Below are 27,501 nucleotides of genomic sequence, written 5' to 3'. Positions count from 1 at the left end.
TTGGTGGTCACATATTCTTTCAGTTTCTGCCTATCTTGGAAGCTCTTTATCTCTCCTTCTATTCTGAATGAGAGCCTTGCTGGATAAAGTATTATTGGCTGCATGTTCTTCTCATTTAGGACCCTGAATATATCCTGCCATCCCTTTCTGGCCTGCCAGGTCTCTGTGGAGAGGTCTGCTGTTAATCTAATATTTCTCCCCATATAAGTTAAGGGAGTCTCTCGCTGCTTTAAGGATTTTCTCTTGTCTCTCATTGCTTTAAGGATTTTCTATCTTTGGAACTTGCAAGTTTCATTATTAAATGTCGGGATGTTGAATGGTTTTTATTGATTTTAGAGGGGGGGGATCTCTCTATATCCTGGATCTGAATGCCTGTTTTCCTCTCCAAGTTAGGGAATTTCTCAGCTATGATTGTTCAAATACACTTTCTGGTCCTCTGTCCCTTTTGGCGCCCTCTGGAACACCAATTAAAATTAGATTTTTTTTTTCTTCTGAAAGAAAGAAAGAAAGAAGAATAGAAAGGAAGAGAAAAAGTCACAGATCTTCCTTGACTTTATAATAAGGTTACATCCTGACATACCCATCATAAGTTGAAAATATCATAAATTGAGAATGTACTCCATACACCTAACCTACTGAGCATGATAGCTTAGCCTAGGTGATCTTAAATATGCTCAAAATACTTACATCAACCTACAGTTAAATTATTTAAACAGAATGTTGAATATCTATGTAGTTCATTGAACACTACACTAAAAGTGAAAAACAGAACAGTTGTAAATGTATTGTTTGTTCACCTTTGTGATGGTGTTGCTGATTGGGAGTGGTGGCTGACTGCTCAATATATTGCTAGCCAAAAAAGATCAAAACTCAAAATTCAAAGTATGGTTTCTATAGAATGCATATCACTTTGCACCATTGTAAAGTCAAAGAATCATAAGTTGAATTATTGTAAGTCAAGGACCACCTTTTTGGCGAAATAGGTTATTTCCCTTAACCTTTTCTCATGATCTTTTCATTGTTTTTCTCTTTTTTTCTCAGCTTCCTTCCTTGCCATCAACTTGTCTTCTAAGCCACTCACTCTTTTTTCTACCTCAGAAGCCCTCGTCATTAGGACTTTCAGTTTGGATTGCATCTCATTTAATTGATTTTTAATTTCAGCCTGATTAGGTCTAAATTCTGCAGTCATGAAGTCTCTTGAATCCTATATGCTTTTTTTCCAGAGCCACCAGTAGCTTTATAATTGTGCTTCTGAATTGGCTTTCTGACGTCAAATTGTAGTCCAAATTTTGTAACTCTGTGGCAGAGAGTACTGTTTCTGATTCTTTATTTGTGGCGAGTTCTTCTTTCTAGTCATTTTGCTCAGTGCAGAGTAGCCAAAAATGACTTATGTTAGAAAATGGAAGCAAAACGAAGAGGAAAAAAAAAAAGAAAAAGAAAAAAGGAAAAAAGGAAAAAAACAAGGCAGGGTACCCTCTGGTTCTATATACTGTAAATCCCTCGACTACCCCAGGAGTTTTCCAGCACTGCTGGGTCAAGAACTTGCTCTCCCACTCTCTCCTTCCAGCTGTTTTTTGGGGGAGGGGCCTGCTGTGCTGATTCTCAGGTGTGTGCACCTGTGCACCTGGGGGATGCCCTGACCATTCTGGGTGCCAGACTCTGTGGGAGCTGTTGACCCCATGAGGCCCCTGTCACCTGGTGGCCCCGCTACATCTCAGGCACTGGGTGACAAAATGAGGAACAACCCACTGCCAGCGGCCAGCTCCCCAGCCCTGCAGTCAGCTCCCGCAGTGACTACCGCAGCTCCCAGTGCGCAGGGGCCTGGATGCTCCAGGGGCGGGCCCGCCGATCTGTACAGCTTGGGCCGCCTGGGGGCAGGAGCCACCTGGCTGTCCTGTGTCCTCCCGGCCTCTGCCTGACCCGGGGGAGCACCCGATCCTGGGCTGTGTCCCCCGGTGCCCTGGGCTCTGGGACCTGTGACACTGTGAATGGACTAAAGTGTAGGTCCATGATGTATAAACTTTAAATTTAAAAGCATCAGAGTGAATTTTGTTTGAACTTAACTTATACTTTATTACAATAAAACTCATAAGCCATTATACAGGTTAAAGAAAAAGTCAAAATATAGAAACAGTGAAATGACACGGGAAGGGCAAGCCTCCGTTGGGCTGCAGGCATGACGAGCCCCGCGGTGGGAGCTGGGGCGGGCTCCCGAGGAGGTCAGGGGGCTGCGCAGAGGTTGAAGCCAGTTGTCCCAGAGGCAATTGGCGGCTCTGGCACTCTGGGGACCCCGGTTGCAGGTGCCAGGGCCTGCTCCTCCTCCGGGGTGGCCGCAGGTGCACGTGGCTCATCCAGGGCGCAGCCGTGATCTAGAGCAGTGACCACTATCTGCAGGGGCTTCGCCTCCCCAGCTGGCACCTCAGCTGGGGCCAAGCCCTCAGCCCCAGCAGCCAGGGCGGCCTCGAGCACTTCAGGCCCATCCGAGGCAGCAGGCCCCACAGTTGGGGCTGGGGCGGGCTCCGGAAGTGCTTCAGGGTCTTTTGCTCGGGCCGAAGCTGTAGCTGCAAGAAGACAAAGTATCACCACCAGGACGGACTTTCCACGTCCCTCCCAAATCAAGGACACTCTTCCCACCGCTCAACGTGTGGGGGGGCAAGAGCCCTGGGAGGTGTCCCCAGCCTGCAGCTCGTGGGGATGGGGTGTGAGCCGAACCCCTGCTCCCGGCCCAGCTGCACGGACGCTGGATCCGTGGGGCCCACCCTGTCCCCAGCTCGGCCACCCCCAGGCCTCCTCACCCCCAGCCTCTGGCTCCGCTGCATGGAGGCGTCTGAGTTGTTGCAGGTAACGCCGGGCACGGAGCTCCACGTCTGTGCCTGGCATGCGCTGCCTTATGAATTCCAGAATCTTCTTCAGGGAGGCAGATTGGGGGAGCCGACAAAAGTCCTCCTGATAATAGTCCATCCATGTCTCCAGGATGCAGCAGATGGCCCTGGGGAGGGACAGGTGGGCACAGGCGTCAGAAGACAGGGCTCCCTCACACCGAGGTGTCCCGGGGAAGCCCTGCAGGACCCGGGGCCTCGGCCTCCCGCGCGGGGCTGTCGGAGGCCAGTCCTGCTCCTCGTCCACCTGCCACCTGGCGGTCCTGCCTGCCACAGGCCTGCTCCCCGAGGAGGGGCTGGCACGAAGCCTCTGTGCGGGGGAGCCCACGCCCAGCGGTGTGACCATCACGGTCTTTGCTGGGAAGCGGGGCTCCCTCCTCAGCCTGGCTCCCTGCCCACTTCCCCTTGAATCCACCGGCAGGCGTCCGGGGACGGGGGGCGTCTGGCCTGTCATTGCCCTCACTGCACACACTGTCGCTCTGGGAAGGTCCAAGCCAGGAGGGCTCGGGCTCTGTGTCCTGCCAGGCCTTGCCAGGAGCCACCCGGGACCTCCACTTTCCCTCCCTGTGGCTCTGCGCTGCCTCCCTCATGAGGGGCCCCGGGGGGTGTCCTTCCACTGACTCTAATCTGCCGTCTCCCACGGGGCCAGGGCCACCGGGTCTGTGAGCCCTCAATGGCCCTCGTGGCAACCTGCTGTGCACTGGGTCCAGGTGCCACCAGATTGGGGAGTGCGATGCTCCCCACCCCCTCTGCTCTGGGTCCCAGGGTGGGGCAGACAGAGGGCTGGGAGGGGCGGGCATGGAGCAAGTCTCCCTTAGGGGTCCCAGTGCTCTCCCACCAAGCCCACACCCTATTCACGGCTCTCCTTTCCTCCTTTCCTGAAGGGCCCTTAGACCTTTACCCCGTCACGGGAATTGCAGATGTGTGGGGTGAGGGTCCAGCACCCCGGCCCACAGCCCCCTCGCTGCCCTCCTGGAGAGGGAAGGCCCTCGGGCAGGGGCCGGAGTCACTCACAGTTTCCAGCGCTGCAGGACCGCGTCGTCGCCACCACACGCAGCTGCGATGCACCCATATCTAGGGGAGGGCGGGGGCATCCCACGAATCATCCTGTGGCCGCGACCTCTCACCGTGGGGGCTGTCACCTCTGACCCCCGACTAGGCCGGAGCCCCGGGGGCCGTCAGCTCTGTGCGGGGGGCCACGGGCAGCCCCCGGAGAAGCGCCCGCACCTGCCGGGGCCTCCTGAATGCTTGAGCATGAAAGGCTCCGGCCAGGCCCACGGCCGATATCTGAGTGGGCCTGGGCGCCCGGGGACCCCGGGGTCCCCCTGTGTGGTTGCCCCAGGACACAGCCCCCCGATGGACTCTCCAACCTCCCTTTCAATGCGAAAAGAGGCCAGCTCAGGACCCCGGTGACGGTGGGGAGGAGGCACAGGCCCCGTCACGGGGGAGGAGGACGGCTGCGGAGCACAGGCACAGCCCCTCTGGCCGACCCGCCACAGGCCAGGCCCCGGGGCTGCCCTCCGGGACCCCACTGTGCCCTGGGGGACTCTGCTCCAGGCGGGGGAGCGGCCCGAGGCCGGGCAGCTCAGAACCATTCCCCGCCTCCCCACCAGCAGGTGGCCCACCCCTGGGCTGCAGAGGCGCAGGTGCTCACTTCGTAAACAGCAGATCCAGCACCTCGTCGGTGGTGGCAAATCCATGACAGTTGTCTAAAAAGATGAAAACGGAGATGACATCCCTGCGCAGCAAGGCGGGCAGCAGTTGTTGGAATTCCTGCTCCAGCAGCTCCGTCCGGCTGGGCTTCGTCGGGCAGATGGGAGGCGCCTTCCCGGCCGAGGCCCTTGCACCCTGAGTTGGGACAGAGGGGACGTGCATGGAGCCGCCGGGAGGCCTGGGGTGGGAGCGCAGCCCGCAGCCCGAGCTCTCGGGGGCCGTGGGGGGCAGGAGTGCCCACGGCAGGAACCCGGGCCTTGATGCCTGTGGCTCAGTCACTTAGCCTCTGACTCTGGGCTGTGGCTCGGGTCGTGGCCTCAGCACCCTGGGATCCCGCCCTGGCAGGCCCTGCGCTTGGGGCCCAGTCTGCTTCAGGAGCCTGGGTCTCCCTCTCCCCTCCCTGCTCTCTGCCTGTCTCTTACACAAACAAGACAAACTATCCGATAAAGAAACAATCTTAGAGGATAAATGTTCAAAAAATTTTGGATCAGTACAAGGACCTCAAGAGACACAGAGAGACAGAGACCGAGAGAGACAGACACACAGACAGAGGGAGAAGCAGCCCTGGTGCAGAGAGCCCGAGGCGGGACTCGATCCCGGGCCTGCGGGGTCAGGGCCTGGGCGGAAGGCAGGCGCTAAACCCCTGGGCGACCAGGCCGCCCCTGAAGGCTCTGCTCTGATATTCCTACACCTCTGTGCACAGGGACTCTGCATCTGGCCCAGGCAGGGGCAGGGCCCTGGGGCAAGTGTGGGGAGCAGGGGAATGCAGACTCATGTGGGAGCAGGAGTAGGGGGGAGCCCAGGGGAGTAGCAGGCTGGCCTCTGGGACCCGGGGCCCTTCGTGCCGCATCGGGGACCCGGGTGTCGGGGGTGCCCCGGCCCCTGCACTCATTTGAGCCCGCGCTGGCCTCTGTTAGCTGCGCAGGGCACTTCCCAGTTCCTCGAGGCAGTGGGGCAGAGCACCCCTTCCTCCCGCTCGCGCCCCCTGTCCCGGGTGGAGCTCTGTGGAGACAGTGCCCGGCAGCCAGGCAGGAGGCCTCAGCGCCCGGTCCGGCCGCCTCGGCTGGGCCGCACCCCCAGCGGCCCCCATCCAGACACACCACAGCGCAAGCGGCACCCCCCTCCCCCAAGGAGAGCAAAGGGATCGGCTGCAGGGCCTCGGGGGGACTCTTACTCGGCGGGTAAGAGGACCTCAGGAGCCCTGTTTGCACCCTGCCCACCTTGACCTCAGGGTGACCCTGAAGGGATCACGGGGGAACCTGCCGCCCTGCAACATCCCCCAGCCTGGATGCACCTGCCCACACATCCCTGTTTCCCGGAAGCTGAAGAGGAGGGGATGGGGCCACCCAGGATGGCTGGCACAGGGGGCCTGGCCTGGCCTGCTCTGGCTTACCTGACGGCGCCTCCTGATAAACGCCCTGAGGCGTTGGTTTTTATGCTGGAGCCAAAGCCTACAGCATTGGAACAAGCGGCACCCCTGGGGTTCCTGGGAGCCAGAGCCCCCAGAGGTGGGCCGGCAGCAGGAGAACATCTTCCAGGAGCGGATGTCTCCAGCCAAGTGAGCCTGAGGTGGGGCTGCACTAGATGCGGTTGCCTGGTCACGGGGGTTCCAAGTTCTGTTGGGCTCTGTGTCACGGGAGTGACCTCACTTCCTGGGACCCCCTCCCTGACCCACTCCTGGAGGAAGCTGCAGGGGCAGCGCTCGGGGCTGCCGATGGCTCCCCCGTCCCTGCAGGCGATGGCCTGTGCACACAGTGACACACCCGCACCCCTGTCCACAGGCCCCAGGGAAGGACTGTGTGCAGCCAGGGCCCCAGCCTGGACACACGCCTGCGTTCAGACACAACTTTCCATTCTTCCCCGGTTTTGACCCCAGAGAAGCCGTTGTGCCAGTCGAGGATGGTCTGCATCTTGCCCGTGGGACAGGGATTATCCTAGCGGGTGCTTCCTCCAGACGTCCCCAGGCCACTGTGGCATCATATCTATGACATTGGAGGCGGGTGTCACATGCGGGAAATACCTCCAACCACATGTTCTTCCTTGGTGTGTACATGCGCCCAGGCCCACGAGGTCCATGTGCACACACGTGGGCACCAGTACTCTCATACTGGAGGCCCAGAAGATGACAGTCCCACCGGGGGAGGGATGGGCAATAGCTCCCCACGATCCTAGGCTCCTGGATCCAAGGCAAACCCTACAGAAGGTGTCAGAGTCTCGGCCTAGAAGGTGTGAGGCCGTCCTTATCCTGAACCCCTGCCTGTCGTGTGTTATGGGCCCTTCCCTCCTTCCCACTGGGTGAGCTGTGGACAGCGGTGCACCCAGTGGGTCGCCCTGACCTGGGCTCGAGGGAACCTGCTGTCAGCCACAGAACTGAAAGTAGACAGGAGGCACTGACTCTCCGGCTTGACCCCCAGCTGAACTGAAAGCACGTTGTGTGTCCACGTACACTGACAGAGAAACAGAGACACGGATATGAATGTAGACACAGATGCAGAACTAGGAAGTTAGCAGAGGAGAAGCAACATCACTGAAGATCATTAAATAAAAAAAGAAATAAAGCTGAGTCTCGAATGGAGAAAATGGAGTAATTAAAATAGAATCATGAAAAAATAATTCATCAAACCGAAAAGCAGAGAGAGGGATAGAGAAGAAGGAGCACTTTGGTGACACAAAGAAACGGCAAGCCTCGAATGTAAGGGTGATCGTGCCTCACGGACTCCATGGAACCTAAGTTGGGCAACAAGCAGCACCTTCCAGCAAAGGCCTAAGCGAATTATTTTCTGTTGTTGTTTTTTATTTTAAGATTTTTATCTCTTTATTCATGAGAGTGACAGAGAGTGAGAGAGGCAGAGACATAGGCCAAGGGAGAAGCAGGCTCCATGCAGGAAGCCTGATGGGGGACTCGATCCCGGATCCCAGGATCAGGCCCTGGGCCGATGGTGGATGCTCAGCTCAGCCCCTGAGTCACCTGGGGGTCTAGACTAAGCTAATGAAAATGTACAAGGGATTGTGTCATACTGTGTTTGTAAGGGGGTAAAATCTCTCTTTACTAAGAAAGCGAGGGCAGCCCGGGTGGCTCAGCGGTTTAGCGCCGCCTTCGGCCCAGGGCCTGATCCTAGGGTCCCGAGATCGGGTCCCCCCTTGGGCTCCCTGCATGGAGCCTGCTTCTCCCTCTGCCTGTGTCTCTGCCTCTCTCTCCGTGTGTCTCTCATAAATAAATAAAAATCAGTATACACCACATTTTCTTTATCCATTTACCTTTGATGGACATCTGAGTTGCTCCCAGCCCTTGGCTATGATAAAGAACGCTTCTATGAGGATGGAGGTCTCCTGGCGACCCTGCTTTCTATTCTTTTGACTACACGTAGCCCAGAAGTAGGATTGCTGGATTCTATGGTAGCTGTATTTTTAATTTTTTTGAGGAACTCTCATACTGTTTACATAGTGGTTGCACCATGTTACATTCCTATCAGCAATGCACAAGTGTCCTGATTTCTCCATATCCTTGCCAACATTTTATTTTTTAATAGTGGTCATCCTAATGGGTGTGAGGTGACCCTCATCGTGGTTGTGATTTGCCTTTTTTGATGGTTAGTGATGTGGAGCATCATTTCATAGGTTCATTGGCCATTAATACATCTTCTTTCAAGGAATGTCTGTACAGGCTCTTCGTCCTTTCTTCCATTGGGCTACTTGTTGCCTTGTGATGAAGTTCGTAGGAGTTTTTTGTGTATTATTGTCAAATACATGGTTTGCACATATTTTTCTCATTCTATTCATTGTCTCTTCACTCTCTAGATTGTATCCTTTGGTGCATTTGAAGTTTTATAGACCCCATTTGTCTATGTTTACTTGTTTGCTGGTGCTTTGGTATCGTAGTCAGGAAATCACTGCCAGGTCCGTGGATCCTGGGTGGCTCAGTCAGTAAGCATATGGCTCAATGTCAGCTCAGGTCTTGATCTCAGGGTTGTGAGTTCAGGCCCCATATTAGGCTCCACCCTGGGTATGGAGCCTGTTGAAAAAAAGAAAGAAATCATTGACAGATCTAATATTGTGAATCTTTTCCCTATGTTTCCTTGCAAGCATTTTATAATTTTAACTTTTACGTTTAGTTCTTTGATACATTTTGAGTTAAGTCTTTGTACATGATGTCAGGCAAGAGCCCACTTTATTGTTTTGCATGTAGATACTCAGTGTTTTCAACAGCATTTGTTAGAGAGACTCTCCTTTCCCTATTGAGTGGTTTTTACGTCCTTTTTGAAGATTACCCGACCATATACATGAGGCTTTCTTTCTGGTTCTGTTACACTTCACCGGTCTGTGTAGACCTACTTTTATACCAGGGCCATGCTATTTTGACTTCTTTAGCTGGGCAATGTATCGAAATGAGGACATGTGAATTCTCCCCCTTTGTTCTTTTTTCCCAAAGTTATCTGGGCTATTTGGCTTCCCTTGATTCCAAATAATTTTAGGACGGATTTTTCGATTTCTGGGAAAAAAAAATGGTATCGGGATTTTGATAGAGATTGCCTTGATCCTGTGAAGTACTTTGGGCAGCATTGACATTTCAGCAATATTAAGTCTATCATTGGGATGCCCGGGTGGCTCTGTGGTTAAGCGTCTGCCTTTGGTTCAGGGCATGATCCTGGAGTCCCCGGATCGAGTCCTGCATCAGGCTCCCTGCACGGGGCCTGCTTCTCTCTCTGCCTGTGTCTCTGCCTCGCTCTCCGTGTGTCTCTCATGAATAAATAAATAACATCTTTTAAAAAAATATTAAGTCTATCAACTTATGAATGCAAGATATCTATTTTTGGTTTTTTTTTTTAAACATTACTCTTACATATGTTTTCTCATTTTCAGTGTATGATTCTTTCACTTATTTCATTAGTCTTATTCCTGAATATCTTACTTTTTTCGGTGTTGTGGTAAATGGAGTTGTGTTCTTGAGTTCCACTTCAAATTGTTCATTGTTAATATATAGAGATGCAATTGCTTCTTGGTGTGTTGGTTTTCATTTCTGCAACCTTGTTGAATTTGTTTACTGCTTCTAATTGTTTTTAATCCTTACGATTTCTACGTATAAGATTATGGTATATACAAATATGATTATTCTTCTTCCTTTCCAGTTTGGATGTTTTTTGTTTCTTTTACTTGCCTAATTGCTCTGGCTAAGTTTTCTAGTACTATATTTGATGGAAAGGCCAGAGTAAAGAACTTCATTTTGATCCTATTTTTAGAGGAAAAGTTTGAGTCTTTTGCTATGTTGCACATTAGTTGGGATGTTTTTTTTTTTTCACATTTGGTCTTTATTATGTTTAGTTGGTTTACTTTTACTCCTAGTTTAGTAAGAGTTCTTTTCATGAAAGAGTATTAAGTCTCGCGAAGTGAAAAAAATAAACAACACTCAAAGGCTTTTACCATCTGAACTACCTAGGTGCCCCCCTTTGCACATTCTTTTTTTGTTTCTTATATTACACTTAGGAATGAAATCATATGGTATTTGTGTTTCTCTGACTCACTTATTTCACTTAGTATTACTCTTTTGCTCCATGTAGGTCATTCCAAATGACGAGATTTCATTCTTTTGTATAACTGTATAATACTCCATCGCATATGTACCACGTCTTCTTTATCCATTCATCTATTCTTTCTAGAGTTCCTTGAGATATTTATATATATATATATTTTTTTTTTCTGTATGTGTTTATAGCATTAAGCTCTCCTAGAAATCTTTTGCTGCAGCCTAAATGTTTTGGTATATTGGGTTTCCTTGTTTCATTTGTTTCAAGATACTATGTATTTATGTAAGAAAGAGAACCCAGGAGTGGGTGGGGGCAGGGGGAAAGGAGAGGGAGAATCTTAAGCAGGCTCCACACTCACTGCAGAACCCAGCACAGGGCTCGATCTCAAGATCCTGAGATCATGATCTGAGCCAAATCAGGAGTTAAAGGCTTAACCAACTGAACCACCCAGATGGCCTCAAGATGCTTTTTAATTTCCCCCTTAAGTTATTCTATGAAAAATGTTTTCTTCTTTGACCTGTTGGTTGTTAAGAGAACGTTGTTTCATAATTGGTTCTTTATACATCTGGGACTTCACTAATACGGTGGTCACTGGCCAGGCACATGTGACAATTTACATTAAAATTAATTAAAATTATATAAAATTAAAGATTCACTTTCTCAAGCACACTCGCCATATATATCAGACATGTAATAACCACATACCATATTGGGCAGCACTAGTAGACAGTATTTCCTTTTTACAGTAGGATCTATTGGTAGTCTTGATATAGAATAATAGTTGTCAACCAGCTGCAATTTTGTCCCCCATGGGACGTATGGCAATGTCTGGAAACATGTTTGGTTTCACAGGTAGGGGATCCGTGTTTTACTGGCATCTAGTGGGTGGAGTTCTGGAAAGCTGTTAAAATCCCGTAATTCACAGGACAGCCCCCCAACAAAGGCTCATCCGGCCCACATGCCAGTAGTTTTGATGGTGAAAACCTTTGACCTATAATATGTTTCAGCAGGAGGTGGAGGGCTCGTTTTTTTTCCCTCTGATTGGCCAGTTGACTAGACCCCCTCTGCTGTGTGTGTATTCAATCCATCCTCTGCTTACTGCTGGTGAACTTTAAGCTAAAAATGTGTTGTTGTTGTTGTTGTTTTCACTTAAATGGTGGAGAAGGTCCTATCCCTTGCTAATTAGCATACAATTTTTTTTTAAAGTGAGATTGATAGTTAAGGCCCTTTACAATGAAAGAATACATATTTTATTTTATTTTTTATTTTTTAAAGATTTTTTTTTTATTTATTCATGAGAGAGACACAGAGGGAGAGAGAGGCACAGACACAGGCAGAGGGAGAAACAGGCTCCACGCAGAAGCCTGACGTGGGACTCGATCCTGGGTCTCCAGGATCACACCCTAGGCCGAAGGCAGTCGCCAAACCACTGAGCCACCCGGGCGGCCCAGCATACAATTTTTAAAAATCGACTTTTGCTATCTTACAGGTTCTTTGACTCAGCACATATAGACAAGTCTCTGTTCCTGGCTCAACATGGCTTCAACTTCAAGGTAAGTGCGTTTGATGAAAGCCTTTATGAAGGGCCACACCCAGGACATTTTTAGCTCTTGGTCCTGCTGGCCTCACTAAGCATATGGTGTCTAGGAAAGAAAAAGGAGGAAGAGAGAGCAGAAAAGGGAGATTGAGGAAAGATGAGGCAAGCAGGGTAGTGTATGTGGTATAGGTGAGGCTTTGTAGCTCCAGGGTCTGCACTGTGTCTGAAAATGTGATTTATTTCTCTCATCTTATTTTTTTTTAAGATATATATATATATATAAATCAGAGAGAGGGAGAGAGAGCACAAGTGGGAGTTAGAGAGAGAGGGAGAACACGCTCCAGATTGAGCACGGAGCCCGATGTGGGACTCGACCTCATGACCCCGAGATCAGGATCCAAGCTGAAACCAACAGTTGGTCACATAACTGACTGTGCCATCCAGGCGCCCCTTCCTCATCTTTTAATGCACAAGGTGCTTGCTACTGGACTACCATGGTCCCTGCAAGCTTTACCATTCCATGAGTCTTCTTTCCTTATTTTTTTCAAGTTTTTACTTAAATTCTAGTTAGTTAACATATACTGTAATATTGGTTCAAGACTAGTGTTTAGTGATTCATCACTTACCTGTAACACCCAGTGCTCATCACAAGTGCCCTCCTCACTGCCAATCACCACGCCAATCCCATGCCCTCCTTCCCTCCAGCAAGCCTGTTGTTCTCTGTACTAAAGAATCTCTTATAGTATACCTCCCACTCTTTTCTTTCCTTCCCCTATATTCGTTTTTTTTTTTTAATTCCACATATGATTGAAATCATCTGATGCTTTCTCTGAATGACTGACTTTGCTTAACATATAGAATACACTCTAGGTCCTTCCATATCATTGCAAAAGAGAATATCATCTTTTGATGACTAATATTCCATTGTCTGTCTTTCTATCTGTCTATCTGTCTATGTACGACATCTTATTTGCCTGTTCATCAGTCCATGGACATTTGGGCTCTTTTCATAGTTTGTTTAATGTTGATAATGCTGCTGTAAATATTAGGGTGCATGTGCCCCTTCAGAGAATATTCTTGTATCCTCTGGGTAAATACTTAATAGTGCTGTTGCTGGATCACACATAGGGTAGTTTAATTTTGACTTCTTGAGGAACCTCCATAGTGTTTTCCAGAGTGGTTGCACAGCTTTGCATTCCCCCAAGAGTGTGAGAGGGTTCCCCTTTCTCAGTAACCTTGCCAACATCTGTTGTTTTCTGTGTTGTTAATTTTAGACATTCTGACAGGTGTGAGAAGGGATTGCATCATGATTTTGGTTTGTATTTCCCTGATGATGTGTGATGTTGAGTAATCCCATGTGCCTGTTGGCCATTTGTAGGTCTTCTTGGGAAGAATGTCTATTCTGTCATCGGCCCATTTCTTAAATGGATTATTTGGTTATTGAGTGTTGAGTTTGATAAGTACTTTGTAGATTTTGGATAAGAGCCCTTTATCTGATAGGTCATTTGCAAACGTCTTCTCCCATTCCCTAGGTTGCCTTTTAGTTTTGTTGATGGTTTCCTTTGTTGTGCAGAAGCTTTTCATCTTGATGAAGTCCCGGTAGTTCATTTTTGCTTTTGTCTCCCTTGCCTTCATACATTTGCAAGAAGTTACTGTGGCCAAGTTCAAAAAGGGTGGTGCGTGTGTTCTACTTTAGGATTTTGATGGATCGTGGTCTCACATTTAGATCTTTCATCCATTTTGAGTTTATCTTTGTGTATGGTGTAAGAGAATGGTCCAGTTTCCTTCTTCTGCATGTGGATGTCCAATTTTCCCAGCACCATTTATTGAAGAGACTGTCTTTCTTCCAATGGATAGTCTTTCCTCCTTTATCGAATATTAGTTGACCATAGAGTTGAGGGTCCACTTCTGGATTCTCTATTCTGTTCCATTGATCTATGTGTCTGGTTTGTGCCAGTACCACACTGTCTTGATGACCACAGCTTTGTAGTACAACCTGAAATCTAGCATTGTGATGACCCCAGCTAAAGTTTTCTTTTTCAATATTCCCCTGGCTATTCGGGGTCTTTTCTGATTCCACACAAATCTTAAGATGATTTGTTCCAACTCTCTGAAGATAGTCCATGGTATTTTGATAGGAATTTCATTGAACGTGTATATTGGCCGGGGGAACATGGACATTTTCACAATATTAATTCTTCCAATCCATGAGCATGGAATATTTTTCCATCTCTTTGTGTCTTGCTCAATTTCTTTCAGAGGTGTTCTGTAGTTTTTCGGGTATAGATCCTTTACCTCTTTGGTTAGGTTGATTCCTAGGTATCTCATTCTTTGGGTGCAATTGTAAATGGGATTGACTCTTTAATTTCTCTTTCTTCAGTCTCATTGTTAGTGTACAGAAATGCCACTGACTTCTGGGCATTGATTTTGTATCCTGCCACACTGCCAAATCGCTGTGTGAGTTCTAGCAATCTTGGGGTGGAGTCTTTTGGGTTTTCTATGTACAGTATCATGTCATCTGCGAAGAGGGGAGTTTGACTTCTTCTTTGCTGATTTGAATGCCTTTTATTTCTTCTTATTGCCTGATTGCTGAGGCTAGGACTTCTAATACTATGTTGAATAGCAGTGGTGAGAGGATCTTAGGGGAAAGGCTCCCAGTGTTTCCCCATTAAGAATGATATTTGCTGGGGATTTTCATAGATGGCTTTTAAGATGCTGAGGAATGTTCCCTCTATCTCTACACTCTCAAGAGTTTTGATTAGGAATGGATGCCGTATTTTGTCAAATGCTTTTCTGCATCTATTGAGAGGATCATATGGTTCTTGTTTTTTCTCTGCTGATCTGCTCAATCACATTGATTGCTTTACAAGAAGCAGCCTTGCATCCTGGGGATAAATCCCACTTGGTCATGGTGAATAATCCTCTTAAAGGATTGTTGGATCTTATTGGCTAATATCTTGTTCAGATTTTTTGCATCTGTGTTCATCAGGGATATTGTTATATAATTCTCCTTTTTGGTGGAGTCTTTGGTTTGGAATCAAAGTGATGCTGGCCTCATAGAACGAGTTTGGAAGTACTCCATCTCTGTCTATCTTTCTGAACAGCTTTGGTAGAATAGGTATGATTTCTTCTTTAAACGTTTGCTAGAATTCCCCAGGAAGCCATCTGGCCCTAGACTTCTGTGTCTTGGGAGGTTTTTGATGACTGCTTCAATTTCCTCCCTGGTTATCAGCCTGTTCAGGTTTTCTATTTCTTACTGTTCCAGTTGTGGTAGTTTGTGGTTTTCCAGAAATGCATCCATTTCTTCTAGATTGTCTAATTTATTGGCGTATAGCTGCTCATAATATGTTTTTAAAATCGTTTGTATTTCCTTGGTGTTAGTAGTGATGTCTCCTTTCTCATTCATGATTTTATTAACTTGAGTCTTTTCTGTCTTCTTTTTAGTAAGGCCGGCTAATGGTTTATCTATCTTATTAATTCTTTCAAAGAACCAACTCCTGGTTTTGTTGATCTGTTCCACAGTTCTTCTGGTCTCTATTTCATTGAGTTCTGCTCGAGTCTTTTTTAACTCTCTTCTTCTGCTGGGTGTAGGATCTATTTGCTGTTTTGTCTCCAGCTCCTTTAGGTGGAAGGTTAGCTTTTGTATTTGAGTTCTTTCCAGTTTTTGGATGGACGCTTGTATTGTGATGTATTTATGCCTCAGGACTGCTTTTGCTGTATCCCAAAGATTTTGAGCAGTTGGTTGTATCTTAGTTCTCATTAGTTTCCATGAATCTTTTTAATTCTTCTCTAAGTTCCTGGTTGACCCTTTCATCTTTTTGCAGGATTGTCCTTAACTCCCATGTGTTTGAAATCCTTCCAAACTTCTTGTGATTTAGTTCTAGTTTCAAAGCATTATGGTCTGAAAACACACAGGGGACGATCCCAATCTTTTGGTATCAGTTAAGACCCGATTTGTGAACCAGTATGTGGTCTCTTCTGGAGAAAGTTCCATGTGCACTTGAGAAGAATGTGTATTCAGTTGAGTTTGGTGTAAAGTTCTGTGAATATCTGTGAAATCCATCTGGTCCAGTGTATCATTTACAGCTTTTGTGCCTTTGGAGGTGTTGTGCTTAAAATACCTGTCGATTGCAGAAAGCGCTACATTGAAGTCACCAAGTGTATTATTATCTAAGTATGTCTTAACTTTGGTTATTAATTGATTGATATACTTGGCTGCTCCCACATTTGAGGCATAAATATTCATGGTTATTAGGTCCTCTTGTTGGATAGATCCTTGAAGTATGACATACTGTCCCTCTTCATCACTCACTATAGTCTTCGGGATAAGCTTTAGTTTATCTGATATAAGGATGGTTACCCCTGTTTTCTTTTGAGGACCATTTGAATGGTACATGGTTCTCCAACCTTTTATTTTCAGGCTGTAGGTGTCCTTATGTCTAAAATGAGTCTCTTGTAGACAGCAAATAGATGGGTCTTGTTTTTTTATCCAGTCTGAAACCCTGTGCCTTTTTATGGGGTCATTAAGCCCATTCATGTTCAGAGTTACTATTGAAAGATAGGAATTTAGTGTTATCATGATACCTATTCAGTCCCTGTTATTGTGGATTGTTTCCTTGGAGAATTCACATGTCCTCATTTCGATACATTGCCCAGCTAAAGAAGTCAAAATAGCATGGCCCTGGTATAAAGGTAGATCTACACAGACCAGTGAAGTGTAACAGAACCAGAAATAAAGCCTCATGTATGTCGTCCTTCTAGTCATTTTTCTCAGTGCAGAGTGGCTGTATGAGCAGGCTGCATCAAGAGTATCAACCACTACCTAAGCAAATTTCACCTTAGATGATTCTGCAGAGGTCAGAGACCAGAAATTAAAAACAAAGATCAGAACAAAATAAAACAAAAGGACCACTAAAGTGAAAAAGAAATTTTAAAACAAGGTAGTAAAAAATAAAAGACTAGGAATACTAAAGGATAAGAGAGAGAAAAAAAGATAGGAAACAGAAAAAAGAAAAAAAGGAGAAGAAAAAAAGGAGGGGGACTGGGAGATGGTGGTGGTGACGAAGTTGTAGTGGAAGGAGAATGTAGTCTACCTGAGGAGTTCTAGAGAGTGAACCTGTTGTTTCTGAGTATATTCAGTTCTGTATGTTAGGAGATGCTGAGTTCCAACTTTATATAAACCAGAAATACTTTTTTTTTATTTTTTTAATTTATTTATGATAGTTACACACAGAGAGAGAGAGAGAGAGGCAGAGACATAGGCAGAGGGAGAAGCAGGCTCCATGCACCGGGAGCCCGACGTGGGATTCGATCCTGGGTCTCCAGGATCGCGCCCTGAGCCAAAGGCAGGCGCTAAACCGCTGCGCCACCCAGGGATCCCTAGAAATACTTATAGAAAGCCCCAACATTAACCACCAAAGATAAATGAGATAAAAGAGGGGGAGAATGGGAATGAGGAATTTCACAGAATGAACCAGCATGATATACCACTTGGTTCTGGGTGATGTGGGTCATGTTTTAGAAGGTAGTAACTTCTGCCATTGTAGAACAAAATGAGGCAGAGAAAAGAAAAAACACCAAAACAAAACAAAGCAAAAAACCGTATATTGTATATCTCCCCAAATTGAGTATTTTGAAGGGAATCTAGAAGTTGAAAATATATCTAGGACCTGAATTGTAGAAGTATGAAAGTCAAAAAGGAAGAATCTTAACAGTGAAGAGGTGGTAAAATATTGTAGTTAATTAAGGTGGGAAAAGTGAAAAAAAAATGTAAATTTACAGTGTGATATAAAAACGAGTTGTACTGGGAAAAGGAAGAAAAAAAAAAAAGGAGGGGTACCCTCCGGTTCTGTATACTGTGAATCCCTCGACTTCCCTTGGAGCTTTCCAGCGCTGCTCTGCCAAGAACTTGCTCTCCCCCTGTCCTTCCAGCTGGTCTTCTGCGGGAGGGGCCTGCTGTGCTGATTGATCCTCAGGTGCGTGCACCTGTGCACCTGGGGGGTGCCCCGCCCCCTGCCAGGTGCCGGGCTCAGTGGGAGCTGTTGACCCCGTGAGGCCCCTGTCCCCTGGTGGCCCCGCTCCGTCCCAGGCACAGGGTGACACCAGGAGGAACACCCCCACTGGCAGCAGCCAGCTCGCCAGCCCTGGAGTCAGCTCCCCAGTAACTACCGCAGCTCCCAGTCCGGGGGCCTGGGTGCTTCGGGGCGGGGCGCTGACCTGCACAGCTGGGGGCGCCCCAAGCAGGAGCGTCCTCGCTGTCCCGGGCCCTCCCCGCCCGCCTGTCCCGGGGGAGCGCAGGATGGGGCCGTGTCCCCAGGCGCCCCGGGCTCCACCCGCCCCGCTGGCATCGCGCTCCCGGCCGCGGCCCCGAAGGCAGCAGGTGCAGCCCCCTCCGCGGAGCCCCCCGACCCCGGCTCCCCCGAGGCCCCCCGGGCTGGAGGCCCCGCCCGCCGCGGTCCTGCGCGGGTCCCTGCGAGCACTTCCCCCGGGGAGGGTCCGGGGCGGATTCCTAGAGTCCCCGCTTCTGGGGAGGCCCTCGCCGCCCTCTTAGCCCGGCTCCTCGCTGGGCCCTCCCCCCGGGTTCTTTGTTATTTATGTTTTTCCGCCTTCCTACCTTGTGACAAGCTAAAATTTTTCTCTCTGTAGCCTTCCAGCTACTCTCTCTAAATCTCAGGTCAACTTCGCAGGTGTTCAGGATGGTTTGAAAGTCATTAGGTCAGTTGGTGGGGCGGGGGCAGGGGAGGACCCTGCTCCTCCCCCAGCTTGATCCGTCTCCGAAGCACAGAGTTTAAATAAATGTTAGAGATGATCTAATCCCATTCCCTGTATGATTCCTAATTCCCTTCAATTCACCATCTCTGAAAGCAGCCTCTTCCATTTTCAGATATTTTGACTCTTTCAGGTTGAGAGAATCCATCAGCCACAATAGTGGGCCCAAGTTCTGCCCTTGAGGCATTCTCCATAAAACCTCCTCTCTTTTTTTCAAAGAACAGCTCTTCTTATGTTTGAAGACAAGTCCAATTTGGCTCCCTATTTTCCAGTATAGTTTCTTTAGAACGTTGTATATAATTCAAAGCTTCCGCAACTTCCTAAAAGACTTCTCTGGCAAGTTTTCATTTACCAAGTATTGCTGATCAGTACATAAATAAACAAAACTATCACCCCTTTTTTTTTCTGAATATTGTACATATTTCAATATGTACAACAATTATTTTAGCATGTATGACATTTACATTTAGCCGTTCAGATTACTCAGTAAAACAGGTTAGAAGCTATAACCATGAGGGAGATCCAAATTTTAATCATTATATCATGTAAAAATCCATAAGGATATTTTGGTCCTAAAGAGACATCATGTATAAAACACAAAGAATTCAGGTTTATATCAGTTAATAGTTGAATTAGATGAAACAGAATAGAAAAGCCAGAAATAAACTCCTGTAAATCTACTCAACTGATCTTCAACAAAGGAGCAAAGGCAGTACAATGGAGCAAAGCTAGTCTCTTTAACATATGGTCTTGGAACAATTGGTTGGAACAATTGGACAGTTGCATGCAAAAATGAATCTAGACATAGATCTTACACCCTTTACAAAAAGTAGCTCAAAATATGTCATAGACCTAAATGTAAAATGCAAAACTAAAAATTCCTAGAGATAACACAGAAGAAATCCTAGGTGACTTGGGAACAGTGATGCTTCTTTAGATAAATACCAAAGACACAATCTATGAAAGAAATAATTGATAAAATTAAAGTTCTGATCTGTGAAAGACAATATCAAAAAATTAGAAGACAAGCCACAGACTGAGAGAAAATATTTGTAACAGATGCATCTGAAAAAGGACTATTACACCAGATAAATAACTCATAAAACCCTACAGTAGGAAAAAATAAACCTAATTAAAATATGGGCCTAACACCTTAATAGACACCTCATCAGATAAGATATATAGATGGCAAACAAGCCTATGAAAGATGAAATAATATTCCACATTTTATGTCATCAAAGAAATAAAAATTCAAACATAAATGAGATACTACTACACATCTATTAGAATAGCCAAAATCTGGAACACTGATGACACCAAATGCTGACAAGGATGTGAGGCAATAGGAACTCTCATTCATTGCTGGTCAAAATACAAAATGTTAAAAATGCAAATGGTAAAGCTACTTTGGAAGATGTTTCAGTATTTTCTTGGAAAACTAAACACACTTTTCACATTCAATCCACCAATTACACTTCTTGGTATTTGCCTAAGGAGTTGAAAACTCGTGTCCACACAAAAATCTGCACTCAGATGTTTGAAGCTGTTTTATTCATTCATTGCTAAAAACTTAGAAGCCACCAAGATGTCCTTAAGAAAGTGAAGGAAAGGGGATCCTTGGGTGTTCAGTGGTTTAGCGCTTGCCTTTGGCCCAGAGCGTGATCCTGCAGTCCCAGGATTGAGTCCCACATTCAGGCTCCCTGCATGGAGCCTGCTTCTCCCTCTGCCTGTGTCTCTGCCTCTCTTTCTCTCTGTCTCTCTCATGAATAAATAAAAGCTTAAAAAAAAAAGAATAAAGTGAAGGGAAAAATAAACTGTGACACATCCAGATGATGTTACTCAGCTTTAAAAAAAACACAAAAAAAGTGTTTATCAAGTCATGAAAAGACATGGAGGGACCTTATTTCTAAGTGAAAGAATAAAATCTGAGAAGGTACATACTCTTTAATTCCAACGATACTTGACCCTTGAACACCATGGGTTTGAACTGTGTGGGTCCACTTATACACAGATTTTTTACAGCATAGTACTGTAAATGCACTTTCTCCTCCTTATGGTTTTTTAAAATAATGTTTTATTTCCTTTAGCTTACTTTCTTGTGATAATACAGTATATAATACATATAACATATAAAATGTGTATGAGGAACCTCCATACTGTTTTCCATCATGACAGCACCAATTTACATTCCCACTAACAGTTTCCTTTTCTCCATTTCTTTGCCCACAAAAATAACCTGTGATTTCACTTATATGTGGAACCTAAAGACAAACAAATGAACAAACGTACAACAAACAGACTCATAAATATAGAGAACAAATTGGTGGTTGCCAAAGAGGAAGGGAGTGTGGGGATATGCAAAATGGTGAAAGGGATTAAAAGTTACAAACTCCCTGTTACAAGATAAATATGTTACAGGAAAGAAAATTATATCATAGGGAATATAGCCAAAACTTCTGTAATCACACTTGCTGGGGTAAGCATTTTGTAAAGTATATAATTGTTGAATCACTATTTGTACACCTGAATGTAATTTACTATTTGTCAACCATACTTCAATTACAAATTTAAATTTTTTTAAGTTTATATGTGGATTTTTGAACTGGGCAGGGGTCAACACCCCTAAACCCTATTGTTCAAGCACCAACTGTATGTGACATTTTGGAAAAGGCTAAACTCTGAGACAATCAAAAAAATCTATGGGTGCCCAGTGGGGGAGGAGGCAAAGATCAAACAGCAGAAGACAGAATGTTCAGGGCAGTAAAAACACTCCATATGATATACGTAATTATGCATTTGTCTAAACCAAAAAAAATGTGCAAATGCCAAGAGTGAACTCCAAGGCAAACTGTGGACTTTGGGTAATTTTGGTGAGTGAAGCTCATAATGGAGGAGGCTATGCATTTGTGAGGACAGGGGATGTATGAGAAATCTCTGTATCTTCTTCTCAATTTTTTTATAAACCTAAAACTGCTCCTTAAAAAAAAAAAAAAAAAAAGCTTTAAAAAAACTGAAGTAATTATGAATAGTCTTTTCTATATAGCACTTCAGCCTTGAAGGTATCAAAATCAATTACATTAACAATTGTCAATATTTACTGAGTATCTACTACACTGGGAAATGTGTATATTGTACCATATATGTGTGTATTCTAAATAGTTGTATACCCTCTGTAGCCAATTTAACTGTTCCTCACAAGTATGCTGAGAAATGCTCTCTTCCTCATCTTTTAGACAGAGTTAATATTTTGTGCTTACTTTAAATATATGTCTACAAATCTGCTTGTCAGATTTAACTATACTTCCTTAGTTAATTTGGTCTTCTATTTTGTTGAATCAACAATTTTGCACATTCTCTCAACTCTAACTTACATCCAGTTCTCTTGAGAAGCAATCAGAAGAAAACCTCCTTTCCTTCTACTACAGATGTCCAGCCTAAGAGCAGTTATGTTCAAATACTGTTTCCCCACCCATCACAGTGGGTCATCGTTATAGCCAAAACTTTTCACTTGAACACTGGATCTGATGTCCTTTGTTCTTAGAATTATGTTTTTTTCCTCTGTGGTGTTATCATTTTTTTTTTACTCCCTGATGGATCTTTTCCATTAACATGTGAACATAATGAAATATTCTCAGTCTTAAGAAAACACCCCTTCTCTTTGTTATATCCTCTACTCCAGCTACCATTTTCCTGCTCCTCTTTCGAGTAAAAGCTCTTGCAAAAGTTGTCTACATTATGTCTTCACATCCTCAACACCTTTTTTATTTTAACCCGAACCCACTCGGTTTAAGCTTTTCTTCACTCATCTCTGGGTTGAAATTCATCAATGGACTTCATGTTGCCAGACTGAAATTCAGTTATGAGTTCTCACTGAACTTGATATCACAATGGCACTTGACAACTCCATCCTTCCTGGAGCACTTTCTTCACTTCATTTCCAGGACACTGCCCATTTCTCCCTTCCTCACTTCTTGCTAATTCTCATTGCTGGAGCCTCTTCTTTTTCTTGTTTTCTAAATATTGACTTGGTCCAGGGTACTGTTTCTCCACTGGAGAAACCTTCTCCATATGTTTTCTTATTTCCATTTATTCCGTAGGTGATCTCAGTGGTTTTCAAGGCTTTACATATCATGTATACGCTGAAGAGTTTTCTCCAAACACATTCTGCATATGCATAGCAGATAATTATGATAAATAAAAGTTAGGGTTTTTAGGCCAATGTGATGGAAGGAAAGAGAAATTTAAAGTTACTTTTAAAATAATGATGCAGATCTCTACATTTTAACACAGAAACATGCCTTGGATATATTAAAGTAATTTAAAGCTATTTAGCAAATAGCATAGTGCATATCTGTTTGTATATAAATGTATAGATATCCCGTTGGTTTCTACTTACATGTGAGTAGATGTGTGTATATACATGAGTAGAGGAAAAAAATTAAAGAATATACACCAAATTATTAATGATTACCTTTTTTGTCTCTTTGTTCATTTTAGAATGCTTTTCATAGCTGGTCTTAATAGTTTGATACATGATTCCCAGAGGTGTTTGAAGAAAATATCCTCTGCTCTGATTCCACAGCACCAAGCTGAGACATGAATTCAGATCAGGCTAAATTAGCCACGATTACCACTCTGATTACTCCTAATATATTATGTACTGCATTCTGCAGTCATGGTACATTGCTAAATCCAAAATTTATCAGGTATTAATGGCCCCGGTAAAGTATTGCCCAGCACCTAGTCATTCAAGGCCATGTGCAAGGATGCTCCAACTTCACAAATTTAAGATTTATGTATATAAGATAGAATCCAGAAGTAGAAAGTAATGTTTCCAAATTTCATATGACTCTTATTCACCCATCCAAGCTTTTCTTCAAAGTTTCTGTCCACAAATCTGGGTTCCCTAAGAAGATCTTTTTTGAAATGGACAACTTACACTTCTCTCAGTCTTGGAAAACTATGGTGATTTATCAGTCATATGTCCTGCTTATAGTACAGTATATCTCTGTATTCTTTAGGAAAGACAAACATTCTTGAATTATAATAATATTATGTATATATAATTTTCCAGTTAACCCTAATTATTTTATATTTATCAATACAGAGTTCATGTATATAAATGGTCTAAAAGATAGAATCTCTATTTATCCCTTTCACATACATACTAAACTCAGAGCCTCACCATCTGTTATCATTCCTATAAGATCTTAACTTTTATAATCAGATAAGAAATTAAATGATTTCCAACATTGAAAAATAAAACATAAAAAGTACTGTTTTTAATTTATTCAGGGTGGTAGAATTTCTATATTTTTCTGTGATTATTCAAATTTTATCAATCATTTGAGATTCAGATCAGGGTCAATCTAATCCATAAGTACCATCCTAATTCTGTCTTCACCAATCATTTGGATCTTTGACCTACTTCATCATTATCACCACAGCTATCATCATCAGTCAAAATCAATATGAAAATTACACAATAAAGCTCTTTTCTAATCACTGTGTATCCTTCTCAAATAACAATAAGCAACAATAATGACATAACAATAGTTTAAAAGATGCACACTGCCATGAGTAATTTTCCCCATCTTTCTATACCCAATCTTGATTTCAAAAAATAATAATAATAATAAACCTCTATATGACAAACACTTCATTTTACATTAATTTTGAATAGATTATCAACTTTTGTCAAAATATTATTTCATTTTACAGTCTAACATAGCAACGTTGTCTATTACAGCTCATACAATAATCAGAAATTAAAAACTAATCAGTTTTTGAAATTGATGAATATGCATATGTGTTATAAACAGAACTATATATGTATATTAAATTATAATAGCTGTATATACATGCACATAATTGTATATGTTGGGACAAATGCATGAATTATATTAAATAGACATGCTAGAAGTATATTCGACTAAAAGTGTAATTATTTTCATTTTATTTATTAACAACTATACTAGGAACCCAACAATAAATTCATGAAACTGATGGTCTATATATAGCCACTGTGAATAATGTAAGTCTAGGATTACTTCATTCATCTTTATTTTCTGTGCAATGTCTTGTATGTTCATATGCTCTTGGTTAACTTTAAATGACATTTCTCAGGCAATGAAGGCAATTGCATTACCCTAGTGTTATTAAAATGAATTTCCTCATGCCAGATAAAGGAGTTACCCAACTCCCTATTAACTCTCATTACAAGTTTGCATAATTTTTGCTGGGTTCACAGAGGTCTTGACAGCATGGCTAATTAGATCCTACCAAACAGTTAAACACAATAGCAATTTCTTAAATTGCAGAATTTGGAATTGGAATGGCTTAGAGAGGTCATCTGGCTTAATCTTCCACACAATATTTCTTCAACATCCAAACATTTAAACATAGATTTTTCTAGCTTGGGCTTATTTTTCTTTAATTCATAGTGTACTTTATTCTTCAGTCTTCACACTGCATATGGAAAGCTAGGAAAAAAACAAAATTAACTCAAAGCATGGAAAAAATAGCTCCTTTAAATTGATGGTAATACACAGTAAAGATGATTTCTTTTAGGATGCATTTATCCATTGAATGTAAAATCATGTTTAAAATGCCTGGTCTCTTTAGTATTTTCTTAAAGTATGCAAAAATAAATAATCTATTTTTTAAAAAATCAAAAGGAAGATATTTGGTTTCCTTCATTTCCATCAGTTCAAGTGATGACTGTTTTTGTTTAGGTTTTATGACAGTCCAAATACATAAAGAAAACATTTCCTCAGCTTTTCGATGTTGCATAAACAACTCAGTCTGTACAACAAGATGTCCACACCCCTATGAACAGTGTGTCACAAAAAATACATGATAAAATACTGAAATGGTGATGGTAGCAGCTTGGTAACAGCTATTAAACCAATTCATTACACACATCAAAATCAATAAGCCTATTTGTTGCTTTTACTACCAAAAGCTTCTTCCAATAACTAATGAGAACATTTTTCTTAAAGCATGTTTAATCCAAAGGCAAGGATTTCCCATGTGTTCATGTGTCCTGATGTGCATTGTTTCTAAAATGTATCCTTCATCCTAATCCTATTCATAGAGTAAATTTTCTGGCAAATGTCACCTGAAAAGAACATTTACGATTATTCAAGGTCAAGTTATCTAATCATTTCTCAGACTTAAGCAGGCATCTTTTTAGGTACTGTTTGTCCAGTTTTGTCTTCTGGAAGCCAAGACCTTAATTTTTTTCTTCCTTGATGAATGTAAACAAATCTACCAAAAAAGATTTCAACCTGAAACTGTGAATAATCAAATTGTTTTTTACAAACTATAAAGTTAATTTTATTTTTTAAAAGATTTTATTTATTTATTTATTTATTTATTTATTTATTTATTTAGGAGAGAAAGAGAGAAAGTGAGCTGCAGGGAGGAGCAGAGGGAGAGGAAAAAGTAGGCTCCTCACTAAGTAGGGAGCCCAATGCAGGGCATGATCCCAGGACCCCTAGTTTATGACCTGAGCTGAAGACAGAGACTAACCAACTGAGCCACCCAGGTGCCCCACAAACTATAAAGTTACTTTAATTTGATTTATTTTTTTTAAAGATTTTATTTGTGGGAAAGAGTGAGAAAAAGAGCCATCACAGAGGGAGAGGAAGAAGCAGACCCCCCTGAGCAGAGAGCCTGATGTGGGGCTGGATCCCAGGACCCCAAGATCATGAACCGAGCTGAAGGCAGATGCTCAGCTGACTGAGCCACCCAGGCATTACAAAGTTAATTCTAAAAATTAAGGTATATCCATGCAATTAATATCATACTCGGTGGTGAAAACCCTAAGATATATATATATATATATGATGCCTTTTCCACTATTAATATTCAACATTGTATTAGAAGTTCTAGCTAGAGAATTAGCCATGAAAAAAGAAATAAAACACTCAAATTGTAAAGTAATAAGTAAAATCATCTTTGTTTGCAGGTGACATGATCTTTTACATAGAAAATTCTGATTCCACAAAAGTACTATTAGAAATAATAAATTTAGCAAAGTATCAGAATGTGAAATCAACATAAAACCTGATACATCTGTCCAGTAGCATGAACAATCTAAAAACTTAAGAAAACTATTTCATTTATAATAGTATCCAGAAGAATACAATATTTACAATAGATTTAACCAAGGAGACAAAACTTATATGCTGAAAACTACAAAAATAGTGCTGAAATAATTTAGTAAAGAGGACATAAATAAGTACAAGACATTCTGTTGTTCATGTATTGGAAGGCCTAATAATATTAAGATGACAACACTGCCCAAAATAATCTACAGATTGCATGCAATACCTGTCAAAATCCTAATGGTGTTTTTTGCAGAATTTAAAAATGATCCTAATTTTCATATGAAATCTCCAAGGACCCTGAATAGTCAAACAGACTTGAAAAACAAACAAACAAACAAACAAACAAAGTTGGAGGGCTCACATTTTCCAACTTCAAAACTTATTCTGAAACTATAAAAGATTACAAAAGTATTCAAAAGAGTGAAATACTAGCATATGGACAAACATATAGACCAACAGAATAGAAAATAGGCCCAGAAATAAACGTCATGTATATAGCCAATTGATTTCCAACAAGAGTGTCAAGGCCATCCAATGGGGAAAATTTTTTTTTCAACAAATGAATTTCCTTCTTTTCTAAGCTGTATAATATTCTATTCTATCTTTCTACTATCTATCATATATCTATATCACATTTTCTTTATCCATTTACCCAACAAAGTATACTTATGTTGTCTTGGCTATTGTGAATAATGTTGCAGTTATCATGGGAGTGCAGATGTCTCTTCAAAATCCTGACTTCATATCCTATGGATATGATCGCCGCATGATATGGTAGTTCTACTTTTAATTTTTGGAGAAATCTCCATATTCTCTTCCATAATGTCTATACCAAGTTACATTCTCATCAACAGTGCACAAAGTGTTTCCTTTTCTCTATATCCTCTCTAACATTTTGCTTTGTCTTTTGGTTAATAGCTTTTCTAACTCTTATGAGGTGATATCTCCTGATTTTGATTGGTATTTTC

General features: G+C 43.3%; 1 protein-coding gene and 1 long non-coding RNA gene across 3 annotated transcripts in view; one reads left to right on the top strand and one right to left on the bottom strand.

Annotated features, from left to right (window-relative positions):
• Positions 1–27,501, top strand: part of LOC144284423 (uncharacterized) — a 302,816-nt gene that overhangs the window by 78,963 nt on the left and 196,352 nt on the right. For both annotated transcript variants that reach the window (XR_013352779.1, XR_013352778.1), the window contains exon 4: positions 11,604–11,667. This is a non-coding gene — a long non-coding RNA (uncharacterized LOC144284423). The remainder of the gene's footprint in view (positions 1–11,603; positions 11,668–27,501) is intronic.
• Positions 2,072–6,645, bottom strand: LOC144284154 (uncharacterized). The gene is made up of 6 exons (XM_077848494.1): positions 6,423–6,645; positions 5,986–6,218; positions 4,534–4,727; positions 3,894–3,953; positions 2,796–2,989; positions 2,072–2,561 (listed from the first exon to the last, which is right to left on the bottom strand). The coding sequence occupies exons 1-6, from the start codon at positions 6,643–6,645 to the stop codon at positions 2,221–2,223; spliced, it is 1,245 nt and encodes a 414-aa protein (XP_077704620.1). The 3' UTR covers positions 2,072–2,220.

This window comes from Canis aureus, chromosome 15 (genome assembly GCF_053574225.1).
Source record: "Canis aureus isolate CA01 chromosome 15, VMU_Caureus_v.1.0, whole genome shotgun sequence".
Taxonomy (NCBI): Eukaryota; Metazoa; Chordata; class Mammalia; order Carnivora; family Canidae; genus Canis; species Canis aureus.
Note: the sequence above shows the minus strand (reverse complement) of the source record. Positions and strands in the feature narration are given on the sequence as shown.